Here is a 24,249-nt window from a genome sequence, read left to right as displayed (position 1 = left end):
CGGCGGAAGACAAGCAGTTGTATTCCACTGGCATGGCCACTCTAAGATCAATATCGAATACCTCTATGTGGCTTTTATCCCATGCCACTGAGGGAGCCGCTAGAGCCAGCGAAGCAGGCCTTGTCATGAGACATCAGGCCTGGCTCTGACACTGTGACTTCACGGAACCCTTCAAGGAGTTATTTGCGAATGCCCCTTTTGATGGTTCTACCTTATTTGGCAAGACCGTTCGCGAGACCTTAGTCCAGAGCGAAAAGGATGGGAAGACACTGTCTGCCATCAGATTCTGCTTCTCTGCTCCCCAGAGGTCCTTCTCCAAGAACCAAAAGGGACAGAAGAAGATGCGGTTCCGGAAATCGCAGCATTCCCAACCTGCTCCGGACAACCAGTTCTTCCGTGGCAGAGGAGGACAGGGAGGACGCCGTCCTAGAGGCAGAGGGGGCCCGAAAAATGTTGGGTCCAGAGAATCCTTCTCTGATTGGCCCATGCAGCAACCCTGAGGGGTGGCCTGACTGCTCCACTCTGGAGGCAGTCTGGGGGGGCATTTCTCAAGGCACCTGGCAAATTGGGAGTCCATCACAATGGATCGCTGGGTGCTTCGCATCATATCCAGAGGTTACCACATTCCCCTGTATCACGTCCCCAAAATCAGAAACCTCCCCGATGTACCACCCAATCAGAGGGAGGTAGCAGCTGCAGAGATTCGGCAGCTCCTAGAAAAAAGAGCCATCCAACTCGTCCCCCCAGGCCAGTTCAGATTAGGGTTTTACTCCAGGTTCTTTTTGGTGCCAAAAAAGACGGAGGACTTAAGGCCAATCCTCGACCTTTCTTCCTTGAACCTGTTAGTAACCAAATAAAAATTTCAGATGGTCACCCTTCAATCCATCCTCCCCCTTCTGCGGGAGAATGACTGGATGTGCTCAATAGACCTCAAGGATGCGTGCAACCAGATTCGGATGGGCAGATGATCCAGGAGGTTTCTCCGCTTCTGGCTGGGAGCCAGTCACTACCAGTTCAGGGTCCTTCCCTTTCATCTCACCACAGCCCCCAGGGTGTTTGCCAAAGTATTAGCAGTGATAGCGGCCCTCCTGAGACTCCAGGGAATACAGGTTTTTCCATACCTGGACGACTGGCTCCTGACTGCCCCAACAAGGCATCTACTCTGCTCAGCCAGGGACTACTTCCTTCGGCTTGACCCCCTGGCTGGGCATCACTATCAACATGGACAAGTCCTCTCTTGCGCTGACCCAGGTGATGGAGTTCATAGGATCCAAAGTAGATATGAGGTACCTTCTAGCATTCCTGACTGCAGAACAACTGCAAAGCCTGAGGCTTCATGTGCGGGCTATCCTCCAATTAGAAGCTCCACCAGCGGAATTGGTCCTGAGGGCTCTAGGCTCCATGGCAGTGGCAATCACTCTTCTGCCATTGGCTTGTCTCAATATGAGGGTCCTGCAGTGGACCCTTCAAGTCCAGTGGTCCTTTCTACACCATCCCCTAAGCCATCCTATTCCCCTCAACAGGGCTTGCAGGAGGGCTCTCTTGTGGTGGCTCCACTCCCCGGACCTCCATACGGGACGTCCCTTCTCCACACCTCTCTCCCTTGCCACAGTGACCACAGACGTCCCTCGCCTCGGGTGGAAGGCATTGCTCAGGCAGGACGGTCCAAGGCACATGGAACAACACAGAGACCTCTTTGCATATCAATGTTCTGGAGATGAGGGCGATGCTCTTGGCGTTGCAGGCACTTCACAACCTTCTTCCTGTAGGAACTATTGCGATACAGATGGACAACATGTCAGTTGTCTGGTACATCAACAAACAGGGGGGAACCAGGTCCTATCCTCTCTGTCAAGAGGCCATGAGAGTGTGGGAATAGGCAGTCTCCACCAACCGCTTTCTTATTGCAACGCACATTCTGGGATGGTCCAACATACTAGCGGACAGACTCAGCCACACCATCCTTTCACTTTACGAGTGGTCTCTCAATCCCCAGGTAGCGAAGCGGATTTTTGCCGTGTGGGGCAACCCTGTTGCGATCTCTTTGCCTCTCCCTCAAATACAAAATGCAACAGCTACTTCGCTCTAATTCCCTCCTTCGGGGAATCCCCGAGAAATGCTCTGGTGCATGCTTGGCCTCCCGGTCTGCTTTATGCGTATCCTCCTCTACCCCTGATGCTGAAACTCATACAGAAGGCCAGTCGGTTGGGGAGCAGAATAATCCTCATTGCCCCATTCTGGCCTCGTCAAACGTGGTTCCCTTACCTGTGGTCTCACCTGGTGAATCCTCCTTGGATTCTGGATCCCCTACCGGATCTAATATCACCCACTAGGTCTCCCGACCCCGAATCTGGACAGCCTAAAGCTGACAGCTTGGCTGCTCCTAGTCAGGACTCCCGGTATCTCTTCCCCAGTTAAAGTCATACTAGTAGAGGCACACAAACCTTCCACTAGAAGGGTCTATCGCAGTAAGTGGAAGCGTTTCTCCATCTGGGCGGAGCATCATAATTTAGATATCTTCACAGCACCGTTGCCGACTGTGTTGGAGTTCCTTACAGGTCTTTTTCATCAGGGGGCTATCTGCTCAACGGTCAAGGTACAACTAGCAGCTATTTCTCATTACCATGTGGGACATGAATCATGGCCTTTGATCATGGCAAAATTGTGCAAAGCCTTTCTCAAGGGTACTTTCTTGCTCAGGCCCCCTATCAAAGACATTGCACCCCCTTGGGATTTATCACTAGTCTTACAGGACTTGACAGCTCCTCCTTTTGAACCTGCCACTTCGATTGATCTTAAGTACTTATCCTGGAAAGCGGCATTCCTGGTCACTATTACTTCAGCGAAAAGAGTTTCCGAGCTTCAGGCCCTTTGTGCAAAACCCCGTACTTGGCCTTCCACCAGGATAGAGTATACCTCAGGACCAATCCCTCATTTCTTCCTAAGGTGGCCTCAGAGGCGAATATCAATCAATCTATTAACCTGCCTGTCTTCTTTCCTAAATACCAAAACAAAGGAGAATACAAATTGCATTCGTTAGATGTGCACAGACAACTGCACTTCTACATTCATAAGATGACTGGTCATAGACAATCTGACCAGTTGTTCATCTCCTTTGCCAAATTTAACTTAGGCAAATCTGTTTCTAAAGTCACTCTGTCACGATGGATATCACAGTGCATTCTCTTGGCCTTTGAAAGTTCGGGAAGGCACGCACCTCAGGCAGTACGTACGCATTCTACTCATTCTATATCTACCTCTGTTGCCTTTAGGTCTAGAGTGTCGTTGGATGATATTTGCTCTGCAACTACTTGGTCCTCATCCCATACTTTTATCAACCATTATAAGCTGGATGTTATCTCCAGAGGGAGAGCATCCTTTGGCTCTGCAGTGCTCCAGAACATCCTTCCATGAAGGCCACCCAAGATCTAGGTAGCTGGGGACTCTGTCCCAAAGGTTGATGACAAATGAAGTTCCTACTTCAGATTAAGAAGTTATGTACTCACCATAACGTTCCATCTGAGTAGGTATCTTCATTTGTCTGCAACCATCCCCCCCCTCCTTCCCCCTGACCTTCGGATTTTAGTTCTGGATGTCCCTTCCTTAGTTCCTTCGGGATGTATCTAGCCTGTTAGCTGCTTATATACGGGAAAACTTGATCTGAGGTTAGTCAGGGTTAGCAGGGGGTTATGGGTAAGGGGAGGAGCTAGGAGCTCGGATCTGTTGGCTGTGAAATAAGTTGCCGGCTCGATCCACCCAAAGGTTGCAGACAAATGAAGATAACTACTCAGATGGAACGTTATGGTGAGTACATAACTTCTTATTTACTCCACTCAAAAGAGGAAGCATGACCTCTTTTGAAAACAATTTGATCTACAATGTCAGGACAGTTACAGACTGTGATCAAGTCACTTTCTACAGGGAAGCATGACTTGATGAACCCAATTAATCAAACACGCACTTGTTGAAATGCATAATTTCAGAAATAATTATATTAGATGGGAGGATATGTCCCTTATGCCAAAAAAAAAACTTTGTGGAATTCTGAATGGAATTTTCAAGATAGTCACTTTATGGATACTTGTTTCAAAATGTATGATGTTGCTCATTTTCATTTGTAAATGTCATCCTGCAGCTGGTTTTACAAATTACATTCTTGACCTGTTTGACAAATTCAGTGTCATAGTTCAGGTGGTGGTGGTGGCAAAGATTGCAAAATGTTGAGTCTTGAAGTTTTTTCTTTTGAGTGTCCTCAATGCTTGCCAGGCATCAACCCTCCTTGCACTCTACTGGCTCATTTCTTCACTATATGAAAGCCAGTCTTGATCCAATCCTTCCCTGTGAAGAAAGAGCTGATTGCAGGGGTGGTCATTAAGACAGCAGTTAGGGCTTTTCTTTTCTGTTTATGCCTCTAACCCCTCTGATTGTGGTTGATATTATCACTGGTGTCAGTGCAGAAGGCCCTGCGAAGTCCTCCCCCAGTGCACATGTACTTTCACACATACGCACACATTCCAGAAGGCTTATATCACTAGCTATACATGGCCAAATTAACAACCACAGTCAATGGCTATATTTTCATCTACAAGCCTTCACTTGTATGTGGTGACTGATTGATCAATCAGCCACTCATGCACCCCACCCCCATTTGCATTTACATGCCATTCTCTAGAAAAATGGGGAATACAGTTTTCCCAACTAATCTAAGAAGGTTATATTGAAAATGTTGTCTTGGAGATACTTGTACACTGAAACTTTAGCATGTTCATGTGAATGGCACAGAGTTTTTAGATGCATGTGATATATTAATCACAAGAAAAAGCATGATTTGTTCAAATGATTGCTGATATTGAATTTCTGATGACTATTTAAGTAAAGTAAAAACACAAACTGATATGCCTTGAACAAAAGTGTTTAGCCAAAAAGTGCTTACAGTTTCAGATATGTTTTTTAACTCCTGGAAATCAATATACTTAAAAGATATTGTATTGACCTTAGTATAATTCTACTCAATGGATCTTCTCTTTGGAACAGTTTTAGACAATAAAGAAGCTCCTGAGTTTTATGTGTTAGGATAGTTTGGGGGGGTTTCTGTTAGGGTTGCCTTTACTAGATAGAATGAGAACTACAGAAGAAAGAGGCAAATCTGAGAAGTAGAGAAGAAACAGGAAAACCTGAGAAGTCACAAAAATCAGGCAAACCTGACACACAGAGACTGATGTTTCTCCTGATAGCTAACAAGGAACAGTTGCCTTTAATGGTATCTCATACCCACTAGATTCTAATAGAAGACACCAGGAATAAACATCTGATGGATGAATGTAGCCTTAAAGGTGTCCCTGCAATCAGAGAATGAAAACCTGCTGTCATGTAAAGAAGAAAATCTGCCTGTAATGTAAAGTGTATTCAGTTTCTGAGTGTCATCTTGGACAGCACTGGGCAAGCTATCGTCCTTCACCAGTTCCACCATGTGAACTGCTTACTTTAACAAGTGCAGTGCTCTGCCACAGAAATACTAAGTTTTCTCAGAATTTTGTTTTCAGTTTTTGATATTTTCAATAGACTCATTTATTGCCAGATTTCAAATTCAGATACAGTCTGAAAACTTGTGTTTTCTTCTTGTATTTAAAACATTTAATTTCATAAATTAAAGTGTTAGAATTTCAGAACAGTGTGCAATTAAAAATGAAAAAATGAAAAAAAAAACTGCAGCTGAAGGCAATGTGAAAAATAAAAACAAAAAAGCCTTAATTTAAATAACATTGCATACTTTCTGAACACTTGAATTCTTAAGAACCATCTAAAACAGGACTCTGAATCAAACTTGAATCAGTACAGATACTGAATTCCACAAGGCAAATGAAAGAATTGTTACCTCTACTGCCAAGATGCTCCTGTCAAGCAGAGCTGGAGAATGAGATAGTAGGGGACCAGTAGCTTTTTTCAAATAGACAGGACTTGTAGTGTGCATGTCAAGGTATGTAAGCAATGACATCTTAAATGATGATCTCACTACTACCGGGAATCAGCATAAATCCCATAGAACAGGGGTAAAGTTCAAAGCAGGATGTTGCAGACAGCATCTTAGCTGTTGAAATTTGGATATTGTGGAGGTGATGGTTAAGTGATGGATTGCCACAGCTCTACATTCTGAGATAAAAGGTTTTACAGCAGCCTAAAGAAGAGGAGATGTAACTATATGTATAAGTAACTACTGGTAGGTCATGAGGTGAAATCAGGTAGCTGATTTAAAAGTTGTTCCAAAGGTGGCAATAATATTTTGTTGACAGATCATTAAGGAACACTTCTAAGTCCCTTACCCAAGAAACAAATAGCAACCTATTTCCCCTACAATAAATAAGGGAAAAGCTACAAAGCAGTAGATGGTAAAACAGTAGCATGCATAATTCACAGCCTCCATCTTAGCTGGACTGAATTTTAAGTCATCACAGGACAGCTTCCATGTTTTCCTCTAGTGAATAAAGTTGGACAGCGACTCCTGAGAAAAGTGGTAGATCTGTATATCACCAGCATACTTCAGATGGCTTCTAAAAGGAAGCATGTAAACCACTGACATCACAGGAGCCATAAATAACCTCTGGGAAAAATGCAATCACCAACAGATGATTCTCGGAGTAATTCACACCACACACTATTCAAAAGATAGTTTCATAAAAGAGTCAAATCAGCTGAGGAATGGTGGATGTAATTCTACAGTGAGATCACATGGGCTTGACTGCTATACCATGGACCATGATTGTGAGATATATATCAGACAGCAATAATGTGAAGAAAGTTAAGATTTCTGATGAAAAAAGACTGATATGTACTTCACAGATGCAAAATGTCTAGAAACAGACCAATAATTATTAGACCCTGAGGATTAAAACATAGTTTCTCAGGGTCACAGGTAATTATTGACTCTTATGAAACAGATGGATAACCACTCATTCTGCAAGGAGGCAACACAGTCTAGAAATTAACCAGATACAAAAGACTAAAGGCAAGATAGTATCTGCATGGCAGGTCTCAGATCCAGATAAAGAAAGACAGAAGAGACAGACAAAATCCCTTGTTAGGTTTTTTTCATATTAAATATACACTCATTTCTAGGCCACTGGCATAAACTAAGGCAGCATTTAGGAGTGAGAGTTACATAAGAGGGAGACCTTAGCAGCAAAAAGTCATCCTGCTTTCTCATATTCTGAGGATAAAAAAGCATTCCATGTCACAGGGCAGATCACTCAACCTGTTCATGATCTGGAATGATATAGCAGAATACTTAAATACTATAGACCTCTCAATGTGGTCTGACTCTAGGCTTCATCTGTGCATTTTGATCATTTACAATGTGTTCCGGTAGCAACTGATTCATTAAGAGTGTCTGGACACTACATCTAAAATTTCTAAAATCCCTAAATTACGTCAGATTGATTCAGTGTAGCCTGATCAAAGATAGTCACAAACAGTAATGCATCAGTGATCACACCATGAAAATGGCTCCATTTCTAGACGTGATCTCTCCAATCTGAAATACAAAGTCTTTTGAAAGTTCTGCAGTGTTCATGAGATTAAACAAAGTCAGCAAATCCAAATCTGCCCATGATCTGGTGGGATTTCCTTGAGAATTCAACAGATTCCAAAATAACCCAAAGATCAGTCACCCAAAGAAAGTTTGTGTGACTCACTATTTGCCTGATAATAAAATATGTGAAAGCCTGCAGAGAAAAAAATCCTCCTGTTACCTGGTAGATGGTAAATAAGAAGATATCTGCAATTTGTTCCACCCCCAAGGACATATTCAGAGAAGTTGGTACTTCCTGCATAAAATATCATTCAAGGTAGAACAAGATAAAAAATAAATGACAACACTTCCATTAATATTGTCCAGCCTAGAACAATAGATAACAGAAAGACATGATGGAATGGTGGCTGCCAGATGAGGGTCAAAATTCACTTTGCAACAGGTGTCTGTAATAAATACCTGGTAAGTGCCATCCCCACAGTAAAATGCAAACTATACCAATCTTGCTGCATATTTACTTGGTGTTTGTTGGAAAAAACTAAGAAAGACCATATCAGCACAGGTCCTGTCCGGTGATTTGCATGACTATTCTCTAAAGACAAGAGTAGTCCTATTGCCTGGGCAGTTTCACTCAGGGGTTGTGAGTGGTAGCTCACAGACTATGATTCATGTGTCTCCCTTGGGTTGTACAACAGTGAAAATGTTGTCACCTCAAATTGTACCAGTGACCATTAAAAACTGCTGCTACTGCAGCAGGCATCAGTATGAAGACAGAAAGACAAGAAAGACAGGTTAAAAGAAATGCTAACAAACTTTATTTCTTGCACAGTTACAGAACTTAACAGAGACAGGCCAGTAAAACTCAATGACCTTTACTGTTGCATAAGAAGAAAGTAATTACAGGCATTTAATATTTTCCATAGCTTTCATTAGGACTAGAAGTACCTGCACAAAACCCACTCTGGCAGCTTTCCATAGCTCAGATTTCTTTCTTCTAAGTATCTGTAATAGGGGATTGGTTAGTCTCCTCCCATAAAGGGAAGTCTAACCCCTGTCACAGAAAGTCAGTTATTCAGATTTTAGTGCCAGGTAGGAAGAATCAAAAAGGACTACACTCAAGAATTGCTTAAAACCAACCAATTCACGGCCACAAAACATCAACACAAATAACAAAAGCCAACCAATAACACAGCAAGGGTAGACACCATCAAACTATATACAAAATGAAGGGGGTGGTGGTACAGGTAAGTTGGACTTATGCAATTGTACTATGTTTATCATTCACACTGTCTCAGTGGCATATGGGTAGATTCCCATAGCTTACACTACCTGGGGAGGAAGGATAAGGTTCCAGGAGCCCCTGGAGAATGACCTCACAAAACCTGCTCTGGAACTTGAGAATGAATCCAGTTTGTAGTGCTTTTTAAATGTATAACCTAAGAACCAGGTTACTTCCCCTAGAATGCTTCTAGAGTCCGCTCCTTTCCAATATGTCATCAAAGAGGATAAGGGTCTGGTGGAATGTGCCTTAACCTTGCCTGAAATAGATTTATCATGGTGATAATAACAAAAAACAACAGCAGAGGACAACCCAACCATTGAGCAATTATTTGTTTAGAGACAGATTGACCCTTTTTAGCCCCAGAGTAGGAAATAATGAACTATTAGCTTTCCGGAAGGGCTTAGTTCTGTCAGGGTTGAACCTGAGCTGCCTGTGCGCATCTAAGATATCCAGAATCTTTTCTCCTTTATTTAAAGGTGCTGGAAAGAAAACTGGGAGATTGATGGCTAGATTCATTGTAAATTCAGAAAAAACTATTGCCATTAAAGAATGATTAGTGCAAAAAACACTCTGTCCTTGTGTAAAATCAGATGAGGGAGACCTACCATGACAGCTTACAGCTCAGAGCCTCACCTTGTAGATGACAGAGCAATAAGCAAAAAGTTTTCCAAGTGATGAACCTTGAGTCAGCCTTAAAGGCAGTTCAAAAGGAGATAAGGTGAATTTTCAAAGATGAAATTGAGATTCCAAGGAGGAGGAATTTGCTTTCTAGGGAGTCTCAAGTGCAGCACTCCTTTCATAAACTGTGCACAAAAAGAGATGAGGAGACAAACTGAGATGGCTGCAAGATGCACCCTGATAGATGTGCAAAATAAATAATTACTGAGCAGCTCACACATATATTTTAAAAGCAGTCTGACTCCCTGAAATAGGTTAGGCACCACATATAAAACCTCTTCCACTGCAAAAATAACATTTTTAGTTTAAGATTTTCGTGTCTCCTTCAGTGCCTGCTGCACATCCTCACTGAACAAATGCCTAAAAGGTATCAAGCCAGAATCATCCAAGTTTATTTAAAGGAGGCAAACAAAACTATTTGAAATGTTCCCCACATCTGGACCAAATCTAGGCAGGCCTTTGTCCTGAGCTTCAATTTGTGAGGGCCTGTCAGGGATCTGCTTAATCTGTCTGTCTGTCTGCCACTAGGTTTTGGTCTGATGGAATGTATGAGGCCTGAAGCATTACAAAATGTTACAATACTAGCTCCCAGGCCATCACTGCCAAACAGCAAAGAGGGTATGACCTTGTACCCCCTTGTCTGTTCAGATGCCACATGACTGTGGTGTTGTCTATGACCAACAAATGGGGAGCTAGAGACCATAGGTGGTGAAGAACTTTTAAGGTATGAATCACTCTAACATTTATTTGATGTTTGTGTTTTGTAGCATGCAAAGGACCCCATTTGTCTTGCAGTAAAACTCCCCTGGACACTATTCCCCGTGCAAAATCTAATGAGTCTGAATGGATTTATTAAACTAGGGTCTGGTGGGAGAAGAGCAGGTCTGGACTGAGAAACAGCTGACCCTTTTACCACTCATCTCTTATTTTATAAAAATCCAGCACTGATACTTGGAACTCCAAGGGAAGCCATTTAAGTATCATTGAATCATTATCATGTGGTGTCTGCCCAGTGATGTGATGAGGATCACTGATGCTATAAGGCACATAATTCTGAGAAACTTTCTTGCACAGGTAGCTCATTGAAAAGAGAAATCCCTGAAAATGTTCTGAATAGTCAGGACTTTGTCTTCTGGTAGAAAGGCCATACTTTTTTCTGTGTGCATCATACTCCCAAGGAAGACAATGCATTGTGAGGGTATGAGATAGGACTTTTGTAGGTTCAGCTTGAGGTTGGGAGAACTTGAAATGTAATGATAGGTGTCCTTCAGATGTATAGTCACCATGCAATGGAGGTCCAGAAGAAGGGATAGGGCCATCTGCATGGTGAGCATTTTGAATTTGGGTACTGTCAAAAAGGTATTTAGGAATGACACATCTAACATTGGTCTCCATGACAGCTCATTTGTAGGTACCAAAAAGATTCTGTTGTAAAATAATGTTCCTTTCTTTGATGCAGGAACTAGTTTTATAACCCCTGCTTGCAACTAATGAGAACAGATTTGTCTGGTGTGTGAGGATTTCCCTGAAGGGTGGATGATTTTCTGTCCACTACTTAGAGCATCCTCACTGAATTATTCTCAGTGCCCACTTGTCTGAGACTATTTGTGGCCAGGCTTCTGGGTTGAATAAAAGCCTGGAAGATTGGGAAAGGGGGCTAGGGACAGGAGGAAGGGGCAAGATGCCCTGAGTCTTGCCATAGTCATTCTTTAGCTGGGGAATAATCTTTTTTGGGAAAGGAACCTCATTTATTTGGTTTGAAAAAATCTATCATAGGTTCATAGGTTCATAGGTTCATAGGTTCATACTAGGCTATCTGCCCGAGGGCATTTACAAGCCTAGCCCATAGTTTTGTGGCTTACGCCACCCCTTTAGTATGGGGAACTATACCCATTATTTTGCTGTGCCTCTGTCGAGCAGTGACACTGAGGTAATCCCTGGGGTATATCTGCGATCTCCCATCCATTGGTCAAGATTTCTCTTGAACAAGGCCAGTGAGGTGCTCTGCCTCACATATACCGGTATTTTATTCCACAGCATAGGGAGTCTTTGGGTGATGAATCTATCCCTCCAGCACGTCCTATTAATAGCCGTGTCGAGGTTTAAGTCTCCCGCCCTTGTGGCTCTGACGGATCTAGATTTTGAGGTGAAGCATATTCATCAAATCTGGGTTTGACATGGCCTTGTATGTTAGGCAAAGGTCACCTCTGAGCAAGCGGTAAGCAACTGAATAGAGCTGGAGTTCTTTCAGTCGGGCAGCATAGGACAGATGTTTGAGACCCTTTATCCTTTTGGTGAGGAACTTTGTGGCCTCTCCAGCTGCTGCAAGTGTCGGGTCAGATACATTCCGAATGGGGCATTGTACTCAATCATTGGTCTGATGAGTGATGAGTATAGGGAGACTATGACCTCCCTTGATCTAGATGAGAATCCCTTCATGATAAGGTGGGCAATGTAGAAGGTCTTCCTAACTACTTTAGCTACATGGGTGTTGAATGACAGACTACTATCAACCTGGGTCCCCAGGTCCCTGATAACTTCTTCTGTGCTCAGTGGATTGCCACCTATTTGGTAGCTAGGGGTAACCTTGTTTTTCCCGAAGGGTATGACTATGCATTTTGGCATTTAACTTTAGGCCATGGCTCTGGCACCAGTTATCCATTTCTGTGAGACCCTTCTGAAGGATATCTGTGTCAGATGTGTTTTCTACTATGGTTTGCAGTCATCTGCAAACTTTGTCAGCCATAACCCTCCTGTGTTTGCTTGTACTGAAAAGTAGATGCCAAACAAGAGTGGGCCCAGGACTGAGCCCTGTGGTACACCACTTGTGACAGGCTTTGAGTCTGACATGCAACTCTGACCCTGTGGGTTCTGTCACTCAGCCAGTTTGCAACCCATCTTGTGATGTATGGGTTAACATTTAAGCTGATGAGTTTTCAATGATAGTGGGGTATTGTATAGATCGAGGTAGGCTGTATGGACTGCCTTTCCCTCATCAATGGCTTTGGTGACTGTTTAAAAGTCAACCAAGTTTAGAAGGCATGATCTGCCTTTGACAAAGCCAAACTGGGATGGATCCAAAGTCTGCAAATTCCCTATGTCTTTATTTATGAGGTCCATTATGATCCTCTCCATGGCTTTGCAGATAAGGCTTGTCAAGCTAATGGGCTGGTAATTTCCAGGGTCGGTGGAGGCACCGCCTTTGTGAAGTGGGACCACAGTTGCAGTGCGCCACTCCCTGGGCATGATCCAGAGGTAAGACTATGATTAAACAGCTGTCCTAGCTGTGGGTTTAATTCCTCATTGAGTTCGTGGAGCACACAGCCGGGGACACCATCAGGTCCCATGGGTGCTGTGTTTTTGCTTTGAGAGAGCAGTTCTCACTTGGAGATGTTTGGGGGCTGCAATCGCTTGGTATAGATATCTCTCCTTTGGGGAGGGGAAGTTTGCACTGAACCTGTCAGCCAGTATGTTGGCAATGTCTGTAGGATCAGTAATCTTCACATCATTTTGAACTAGTTCTGAGCATATCTGGGAGTTTCCTCCCAGGTTTCAAGGCCTTATGGTTGTCTTTTGAGTCTTTAGCTATTTTTCTCTCAAAATTTGCTTTGGATGATTTTATGAGAGCTCTTAGTTTTTACTTATAGTGATCAAGGGTGTCTTACCTTTTAAGGATTTTGCTCTATCTTGTAGTAGCTTCCTCCTTTTGTTGTAGAGTTTGTTTATGGCTGGGGTCCACCAGACTGGACGCTTGCCTTTGGTACAAAGAGTCTTTGTTTTGCTTGGGATTGCCTTATCCATGCAGTCCTGCAGGTGCTGGTAGAAGGCATTTGTAAGTGATTCAGCGGCTTGAGTACTGTTTTCCCGCTCGGGGCCTTAAAGGAGACCACACTAGTCTTTAGAAGTGTGAAGTCGGCAGTTCTTTACTGTGGTCTTTTTTATTTCAGGTGGGGGTGGGATGAGGACGTCCAGCGAGATTAGTTTGTGATCTGATCTCACCAGTGAGGGGTATACTTCCGGTGTTGAACATTGTGCTCCCATGTTCGTGATGATGAGATCAAGTATGTTTTCTCCTCTTGTGGGGATGGTGACTAGTTGTTCCATGGCATTTGAGTTTATGAATTCCAGGAACTTTTGGGCTAGGGTGTTTGGGCTTGAGTAGTGTTCCCAGTCTATATTATCCTCCTCTTGGCACCCTTAATATTGTTACGCTGGGATTTTGTTTCTTCTGCCCTTTGAAGTTGTATGCCTTGTTAGGGGAGAACCTGGGATTATGAACCATTCTAGACCTCTCATGCATCAATTTACCTCTGTCGTCCCATTGTTTGAGAACCTGGGTAGAAGCAGGACCAATTCAGAACTTAAAAGGAGCATTCAACATCTCATTTTTGTAAATCCTCAAAAAAATTATGGTTTTGTAACCAAGCATGCATTTTCAATACAACACAAGAGGTTACATTTCTAGAAATAGAGTTCACAGCTTCCAGGATACTCCTCAAATCATGTTTCAATATCTGAGTCACATTAGAAACAATCTCATTCTTGTAACAATGTTATTCAGCAGGCAAAGATACAGCAAATTCATCTAAACTGTAAACACACTGTAAAATAAATTTCCACAAGAATTCCTGATTTCAAATTCTGAAGACTACATTACTAGACTGAGACAAGCATTTTACCTAACCGTTTGCCAATTGTATCTGGCAGTGTAGAGTGAGCAGACCAGCCTCTCTTGTTTGAGTTGTTAGCTAGAGAAATCATGACTGCGTCAGCCAAGAATGGATCAAGAGAAGCTGCTAGATCAGAATACACCTTTTATTTTCTCAAAATATCTTTGCGATCTGGTTCACTAGGGATTTTACATGCAGTTTTATAGACATCTAAAAGATAACAGAGGTAAAACAGGAAGAACAGCAAAAACATTTGGAATTTCATCCTCAATAAGATCACAAACTCTGCCAGTCTCTGTTGCAGCTCCAGATTGTTTCGAGTCAAATACATCTCTAAATACTACAGAGCTACCATCTGTGGAAAGGTGAACACTTGCTTAAGTTTTTGAACCTGTTCACCTTCCAAAGAATCAAATAGGATGGACTCAAGAGTGTTCACTACTGTCTACAGCAGAGTCCCCATCAAAATCTATGGCACTAGAGTGATCTCTAGATAAGGTAGCCCCACAGCCATTCAGAATAAGAGAATATTCTCCAAGATTAGCTGATTATAAAACACTCCTAGCTAAGAAGCCACATCAGCCCCAAACATAGTAATAAACTAATTGTCTGTCATTTGGTGAAGTCTCTACTTCTTTGCACTATTAATATACTACAGGAGAAAATATCAGGGGACAGAGTAGTAAGTCTGGCAAGGTGTTTCTTACCTCAGACCTCTCCTGCACCTAAAGGGTTTGGTTCTCCCATACTTGAACCAAGTACTGAAACAGCCCAATTGGATGAGTCTGAACCCGGTGGCATGGAGGGCTGTGGGCTCACACCAGAGTGTGAAGGAGGAAAAGGTAAGTGGTCTGTGGGCTGGCTTAAGGTAACAAAACAGAGGCTTAGGCATGTTTCTGTTGATTCTTTTCTTTTTTAGGTGCAACTGGATTTGATGAAGTGTGTGTGTGTGTGTGTGTGTGTGTGTGTGTGTGTGTGTGTGTGTGCGCGCATTGGGGGGGGGGGGCAGCAGTACCAGGATCCCTCAAGTCAGGGGAAAAAACTCCAGCCAGAATAATACATAACATCAGCAATAATAGAAAATATAAACTATGTGCCCACACAACAAATATGGCTAAACTGCATAAAAATAGCAGAAACAGTTTAAATTGTACTAAGCCTTGTTCTGCAGTCTGTGCAGTGTAGTACTAAGTAAAAGTCACTTGTCCAAATAATGATAGAAAAACAAATGTATGGCCTTAAAATCAAGTAGAAACCTTTAAAACCAACATAACTAAGCATTTACTTACAAATTCCCTTGTCAGAAAAGAAAAAAATCTCCAGAGAAAATGCCAATAAAGTAATTTGCATTAAAAGTATGATTTAATGATAAAGCAGCTACAGCGGTGTTAAATACACCGCAAATATCATATAAATGAAGAAACAAAATTAAAAAAATGCAATATTTCCTGGTTTAACTCCCAAATGAAACAGATAAAGAGCAGAAACAAGAGGCCTAGTGTTCAGCTGACACCAGAGAACTTCAGTTTCCCAGTAAAAGTCATAGAACACTTTAGAAAATGTACGCATACAAACAACACACCAGTAAGTTAAAATTCACAGAAGATTTAACCGCAGCAGTAAATAGCATGAATATTAAAATAAAAATTGAACACACACATAAATATATATATTTTAAATAAAACAGAAAGAAATCAAAAGTATATAATAATGCAAAAGGAATGGACATTCCCAAAGGGATCTTATCTAAGTCTGGAAGTTGTAATCCAACAAGGCAGGTTGCTGAGAAGATTCAACTACAGTGGATATAAAAAGTGTAGACACCCCTGTTAAAATGCCAGGTTTTTGTAATATAAAAATTAGACCACAATAAATAATTTCAAAACTTTTCCCACCTATAACCAGCACAATTCAACTGAAAAACATACAAATCTGTTTGGGGAAAAATATAAAAAATATAAAATGTACAATAAGCTGGTTGCATAAGTGTGCACACCCTTAAAATAATACTTTGTTGAAGAACCTTTAGATTTAATTACAGCATTTAGTCTTTTTGGGTAAACGCCTGCCATCAATTAAAGAGACTCTGATTAACTCCAAATAAAGTTCAGCTCTCCTAGTAGGATTTACCTGACATTTACTCAGTTGCCTGCTACAGCAAAAGCCATGGTTCGCAGAGAGCTTACAAAGCATCAAAGGGATGTCATTGTTGAAAGGTATCAGGAGAACGGTACAAAAAATTTCCACTGGATTGGATATATCATGGAACACAGTGAAGACAGTCATCAAAAAGTGGAGAAAATATGGGACAATTCTGATGTTGCAAAGAACTGGACATCCCTCCAAAATTGATGAAAAGACAAGACAAAAACTGGTCAGGGAGGCTGCCAAGAGACCTACAGCAACACTGAAGGAGCTGCAGGAATTTCTGGCAAGTACAGGTTGTGTACTACATGTGACAACAATTTCCCATATTCTCCATATGTCTGGACTATGGGGTAGGGTTGCAAGACAGAAGCCTTTTCTTACACAGGAAAACATTCAAGCCTGGCTAAAATTTGCACAGGAATACATCAAATTTCCCAAAAGTATGTTGGAAAATGTGTTATGGTCTGATGAGACCAAGGTTGAACTTTTTGGCCACAATTCTAAAAGGTATGTTTGGTGCAAAAACAACACTTTGCATCACCAAAAGAACACCATCCCCACGGTTCTTCAGCTGGAACTGGGGCTTTAGTCAAGGTGGAGGGAATTATGAACAGTTCCAAATACCAGTCACTTTTGGCCCAAAACCTTCAGACATCTGCTAAAAAGCTGAAGATGAAGAGGAATTTCACCTTTCAACATGAAAATGACCCCAAGCATACATCCAAATCAATAAAAGAATGGTCTCACTAGAATAAATTTAAAGTTTTGGAATGGCCCAGCCAGACCCCAGACCTAAATCCAATAGAAAATTGTGGGGTGACCTGAAGAGGGCTGTACACAAGAGATGCCCTTGCAATCTGACAGATTTGGAGCACTTTTGCAAGAAAGAGTGCAACAACATTGCCAAGTCAAGATGTGTCATGCTGATAGACTCCCACCCAAGATGACTGAATGTTGTAATTAAATCAAAGGTGCTTCAACAAAGTATTAGTTTAAGGGTGTGCACACTTATGCAACCAGCTTATTGTACATTTTTTTTATTTTTTATATTTTTCCCCTAAAAGAGTTGTTTGTTTTTCAATTGAATTGTACAGGTTATAGGTCACATTAAAGGTGGGAAAAGTTTTGAAATGATTTATTGTGGTCTCATTTTTTTATATCACAAAAGCCTGGCATTTTAACAGGGGTGTGTACACTTTTTATATCCACTGTATGTGAATCCTACAGTTGGCAATAAAAGACTGAATAATTGACTTTCTATGACAGGGGTTAGGCTTGCCCTGTTTGGAGAGGATTATGCAATCCCCTATCACAGGGAATCAGATGATGGTATTCTGAGTTCTGGAAAGCTGTTTATATGGATTTTGTGCAAGCACAGAACCCATATGCCACTGATGCAATATGAATGAATATCTAAGTAGGTAATGCATTTGTTAAGGAACCTTAAGTTCTGATCTGAAAAAAAGGTAAACCATGTCCTTGAAGATGACAGTATTTTCTTCTGCAGACTGTTGCTTTTTGTTTAAAATACTATTTACTCAAAGCATAAATAACCTGAATGGCCACAGCATGAATCAAACACTTGCAGGTATGACATATATAATTTAGTACTTAAATGAAAATACTTACATGGAATGATATGAGCATAACGGTTTTTGCTTTCATTTTCTTTGTCACGCCCTGCATTTTGTGATCTCCAGTTTTTATACGTTGGGAGTCTCTGATATAAAAAGAGTTTATGATTACCGATTTGTGTATTGCCTTTAAATTCACCATATACTGTACTGCTCATGTCAAAAGGTAGATGCTAAATACATTTCAGTGTTTTTAGGTACTGGACAGTTTAGTATATGTACAAATCCATAACAGCACCTTATTTATAGTAATCACAAAATAAATATGGAGGCTTAAAGAGTGATTTCAAAGACTCTTGCTAGTATTTAACAGTGCTAAGCAAATGAAGAATAATAAATGATAAAAAAATGGAAGTTATATACTTACCATAACACCAGATCCTTGCATTGTGGTCTGTTCAGTATGACTAGTGAATCATTAAACTAATACAGTATCACTAGTGCTTCAGCCTTAAACTTTTTCAAAATATTTACCTCCCACAATCCCCTTGTTTGGCAAATCTCCTTAATCTGAGTGTGTGACCTACAGCAGAATACTGATGCTTAGGAGAAAAAAAAGGACATAGACAATAAGAGGTGTTTGGGGAGTCTTTCAGGTCCTTAGGAAATGCAATTTAGAAGAGGGATGGATGGATATCATATTTAATAGACCAGGATGAAATTATCCAGAATTATGGTAAGTACATAGCTTTCACATTTTACTTATCTGGTCTGTCTAATCTGACTTATGAGTCAGACTCCCAAGCTACTATCTCTTACCATGGGTGGCATCTTTACTGGATACACTTGAGAACTGAGCTCCAAAGGAAGCCCTGGACCTGGGTAATATAAATAACTTATAATGTTTGGCAAAGGTGTGCAATGTACATGAAGTTGCTGCAGCACAGATTTCATCCACAAAGGAGTTTTAGAAAAAGCTGTGAAAATAGCAACTGATGTAGTTGAGTGAACCTTTTGTTTCAATGGCAAGATGCTGTTATGAAATGTGCAAACAAAGGAGATACAGTTGGATATCCATTTAGGTAAGGTAATCTTAATTTCCTTCCTGCGTCATTAGTAGCAAATGAGACAAGTAACTGAATATATTTTCTGTATGATTTAGTTCTGTGAAGATAGAATTTCAACTCCCTGTGAACATCCAGGGTATGAAGAATATATTCTCCTTTGTTGATACAGTCTGGGAATAGCACAGGCAAATTATTCAAATTATATTCTGATGTGATCTTGGTAATTAAAGAGATTTTAGTCCAGAGGGCACTCTGTCCTTAAGAAACATAAGATAAGGCAAAGTAGACAACAAGGGATGTAGTTATGAAACTCTTCTAGAGGAAGTAATTGCTACCAAACAAGGTTTTCCAGGATAAGAACTTAAGCTGTACAGAAGGCACTGCCTCAGAATGGTATTTCATTAAGCCTTCTAAGACAAAATTGAGGTCCCATAGAGGGACTGGTTCTTTAACTGGCGGGCACAGCAGAACATTTTAAAAAGCCTAGCATACTTTATGTAATACTATGGAATGTGAATCAAAACCATTATTATTGTTAGATACCGATGTCACTTAAACTATAATGGTAGACTAACTGGAGCCAGAATCAAATAACTGTGAAAGGAACTGGAGAATTACAGGAACAGAGGCAGACAGAACAAGGGTCAATGCCTTTGCCAGCTACTCAAATTAAAAAAAAAAAAGTTTCTATCTGCTTAAGTATATTCTTTGACTGAATTCCTTCTTATATTCTTTGAGTGAATTCCTTCTGTGATGCAGAAAGAATGTACGTGACTTTTTGGGATAATGAATGATCTTTGGCAATTAATGAAAATGGAAATGGATAAATCAAGCACTTAATCTGAGATTGGGCAAGTCTGGATGGGGCTGCTGTGGTCAAATGGGGCAATCCTTGGCTTTGCATTCTGTGGCTTTATGTAAGAATATGGAGATCAGGGGAAGTGATGGAAAGGTGAAGAGAAGTCTGTAAAGCCGCTGTCTGACTAGACCATCTCTCAGTGACTTTCCATCTGAAGGGATCAGGATGAAGAAACTTCTGTATTTGGTGTTAGTCAGAGATGTTAGACTGCAACAAGGATGGACCTAGCAGCTGAATACCTGATGAGCTTTCAAAGTAGTGAGAGACTACTTATGGGTCCTCAAGAAGGAGCTGCTGAGCCTGTCCACTAGGTAGCTGGTTCTTTTTGGAATATTAATTTCAATCAGAAAATGATGCAAAGCAATCTCCCATTGCCAAACACTCAAAGAACTTCAGCAAAGTGGATGAGATTTGGTTCCACCTTATTCATGCAAAAGCAGAGAATGTACTTGTTGTCCAACAGTATGGAAATCACTCCTGGAGATAGTAGGTTCTGATATTCCTGCAGTACTAGGAGAACCACTGTCACTAAAATGAGGATTAGCTTCTATCTGATCTCAAGTTCCTTGGACCATCCTCCTGGTAAGGTGCTCCCCCACCATAGGCAGGAGGGGTCCATTGTGACTGTCACACTTACAGTTGTAACCACACCATATATAGTTTTCCTGCTTTAATATAATGGGAAGTTAGCCACCATTTCAAGTGAATTTTGCACATCTGGGTGATGACAATTGGGTTACAGGCTTGATCCACAATCTGAGACAGCTGGATCCTGAGCAGTCACCGAAGAATGCTCATGAAAAAGCAAGCAATTTGTACCACAGCTATGGTGGTGGTCTTTAATCTGAAGACTCAAAATGTGCTAACACTGCAGGTGAGGATGAATGATTCATAAGTGTCTGGACAGAAATTCCCAGTCAATTAGATGCCAGAGCATTTTAGATCTGTTTCTAACCTCACCAAACATTATCCCCACATGTACCAAGCCTTTATCTCCATCACTGTTTAAGCTGGATCACAAATTAATATTTCTTTAAAACCACATACCATACAATGCTAAAAATCTCTGAATTTAAATACTTTAAACATACAGATTTGCTTAAATTCTGGATTAAGCTATTTAAGTTTATTTGCAATATCACCTCTTCACATGACATTTCAAGTTTTACTTTTTCATCTGAATCGTAATATCACATACAAAAGGTGAAGAAAACATTTAGTTACAATTCCCCAAAAAGTGATTCAATGAAAAGGTTGTGAGAAATCTTTTATGTCCTTGAGAAGTGTGATGGAAGGTAGTAACTGCATAAAAATAGTGTAAATTTCACAGGATTTTGGGTGTGAGAGTACAAAGCCCACCGCCCAGAACATATTACAGTTTGTTCATAGTTCATTGTATGCCGCAAGCAGTGAGTTAAAGCTCTTATACTGCTAACTCACATAGTCCTGGAATATACTTAGTTTCCATGCAATTATCCAGTTTTTCCTTAAATGCTATTAATGATGTGGTGTACTTCAACAGTTATTAGTTACTTCAAGATTTTACTAGGGATTCCTTATAGCACTGGTTTCTGTGCTGGTGTGCCCAAGTATTGGACATCTTTTTGTCAACAAATTTAAAAGTAAAAGTCAGTAGCTATTCCTACTGGTCATTATCTACTAGCTTGCAGAGTCTGCCAGAGCAGCAGGGTACAATGAAATACATAGCACATTATGTAGTTTCAGTAAGCAATACAACTAGTGGTATACTTTTAATATGTAACATGTAAAGTTAACTTATTTTATCCTACTGCTTTGGTAATAATAGAAAAAAAATGATGTCTGTTAACATGCACTCTATGACACTATACAGTCAGATAAATTATCTGCAGGAAATACAGCAGTTTGCTGTTTCTGCCATCATTTCTATATACTGTTATTTATAATACCTAGGTCATGTCTGAAGTTTGTGCAGTATCTCTAAATATCTGTGGCTACTAAAGATACAGTTTAAATTTATAGAAATATTATTTAGGAAAATCTCGTTTGAACAAATACTGCGATGAAACAGACAATTACTTTGCCTTACATATAATGATACAGTCATGTCATTAAGAGTATTAAGAACACTTTGTTCTGGCTTCTTGATGTTAGGGAAAGAACTGTTTATAGCACCATTTGCATTACAGTAACTATTGAAGTTTGCCATATAGCCCTTTCCAGTATCGATATTTTTGGATATTTATGAGGTTCCAGATCACCTCCCAAGCTCAACACTCCACATTTCCAGTCACAACCAAGAACTCTGTCCACTAATCTTCAAGTTATCATAGGAATTGGGTTTATTTTCTGCTTTAGGAAAATGGTAACAAGGCACACTGTAGCATGCAGCTATTTAATTAATAAGTTTTACTGCAGGATTTATTTATTTACTCATCTTTTGTTGATCGGGTTATTCCCACTATGGTAGTATCCTCTTTTCATTGGAGACCAAAGTGGTATTTATACTGACTAGAGGAAATTTGGCTAGAGCTTCAGGGAAAACTCACCAACTGTTTTTGGTAACCACTGTGGGACAGAGTTAGTTGATTATGATTATAAGCCACAGTATTTGAAGTGAAGTAGCAGTAAAATACTCATTAAAATAAACAAATGTAATAACTACATATAGTCAAATTATTAATGATTCAATTATTGAATGAAATTTGTAACAAGCCCACTTTAATTAAGAGTTTAGTTTAATTTGGATCCTTTTATATGAAAAAAATATTATACCACAGATCAAGTAATAACTTAAACATTAATAGATTGTTTGCATATATAATTATTTTTGGCAAGGTGTTCCATAATCTACCAGCCCTGAAATGAAAAATAAATGACTGCAGTTTTGAACTAACAACTGGTAGTTTGACTAGCAGATTATTATTTCTAATATTTAATCTATGGTCTAAGAAATCAATACCCAACATTGCTGAAAACATAATCTTTGAAACAGTAATATACCAACATCAGCTCTTAACAATCTGTGTTGACTATTGAATACAATGATAAATTTCAAGTCACTTCCAACTGTATGGGTACTGAATGTTCTTTGAATTTTCTCAAACTTCCCCTTCTGAGACATTCCACAAAATGAACCACAGTATTAGTAGATGAATGAAAATATCTTAATCATAACAATTATATTCCTAGATGTGAAACTTCTAAACATGTTCTTTATTAAGCATTATTAGCATTGAAATCAAAAGAGAGAGGACAGTCAACAACAACACCCAAATCCTTAACTTGGCTGACTGAGGAGCAGATAGAATTATTAACTGCATAAAGATAATAATAAGTAGCTCCAAACTGAGCATTTTTTATTATTAAATGCCATATGCTTTTGTTGTACGTATGAATTATACTTATCCAAATAATTTTGTAGACAATGAAGGTTTATTAAATTTGTTACAATACCCCCATTAAGTCAACAGCAAATTTACTCAAACAAATTTTACCTGATAGAGGACTGTCAGTCATCAGTAACCCAAATATCAATGGTCCAAAAACTGAATCCTAGGGTACACAGCACTTAGAAACATATTTATAAAACATATTCTTAACTCTAACTCTGCTTTTCTGATCGAATAACCAGTTTTTATCCAATTTCATTATATACACATTCATATTAGACCTGCTGACAATGTCAACAAAGATGGAGCACAGAACAGAATCAAAGGCCTTAGCCAGATTCAAATAGACCATGTTTATAGCTAAACCTTTCTCCAGTGAGTTTACTTTACTACATATTCATAAAAATTAACCATGTTAGATAAACCAGATCTCCGGATATAAATCAATGGATATAAAACACACTTCTCCTGAATATATGTCAAACTAATTGGTCTGTAAAAACTAATGGTACAACCAGGAAAGTTTTACATATAGGAATATCAATAGCCTCCTTTCAAATTTCTAGTAAAAAAACTTTCATTTTTTTGACACAAATAAACTACACAAGAGTACAGACAGTCATTTATACCTCTCCAAAGTTAACCACTCAACCAACCTATCAATATAACTATAAAAAGTTTCTCAGTTATCACATATAACTTTTTTCTTTTATATCAGATTCCTAGTTCCACTATGATTCCCACATTAATAACTTTAAAATCTAAGCTATAACATTTCATTTATCTCCTCCTTTTAATTAACTATTGGTAAATTAAATTCTGCATATTTCAAAAATGACATAAAATGATCATAATTCCCCAAATTTGAAGCTCTTCTACAGTGGTTAGAGTTTTAGTTTATTAGATAATCAAACTATACCCAGTATGTTGTTCCCTTTGTATGCTCAGTTACTGTCTGTGAATATCTTCATGATATATTGCCACTTGAAATGTTGTTCCCAAATTACTAGATGATAAAGGTATTGACAAGTCTACAAGGGGACATTTAAATCTCCAACAATTATATCATAATTCA

The 24,249-nt window shown here is 40.0% G+C and overlaps 1 protein-coding gene across 1 annotated transcript in view; it reads right to left on the bottom strand.

Annotated features, from left to right (window-relative positions):
- LOC122814280 (receptor-type tyrosine-protein phosphatase C-like) overlaps positions 1-24,249 on the bottom strand; it is a 1,011,948-nt gene that overhangs the window by 162,493 nt on the left and 825,206 nt on the right. Inside the window, exon 20 of the mRNA XM_044086871.1 lies at positions 17,933-18,023. Within this exon, the coding sequence (XP_043942806.1) occupies positions 17,933-18,023 (91 nt within the window). The remainder of the gene's footprint in view (positions 1-17,932; positions 18,024-24,249) is intronic.

This window comes from Protopterus annectens, chromosome 10.part0, assembly GCF_019279795.1.
Source record: "Protopterus annectens isolate FY-2018-M chromosome 10.part0, PAN1.0, whole genome shotgun sequence".
NCBI classification, from domain to species: domain Eukaryota; kingdom Metazoa; phylum Chordata; order Ceratodontiformes; family Protopteridae; genus Protopterus; species Protopterus annectens.
This window is presented reverse-complemented; position numbering and strand designations above follow the sequence as displayed.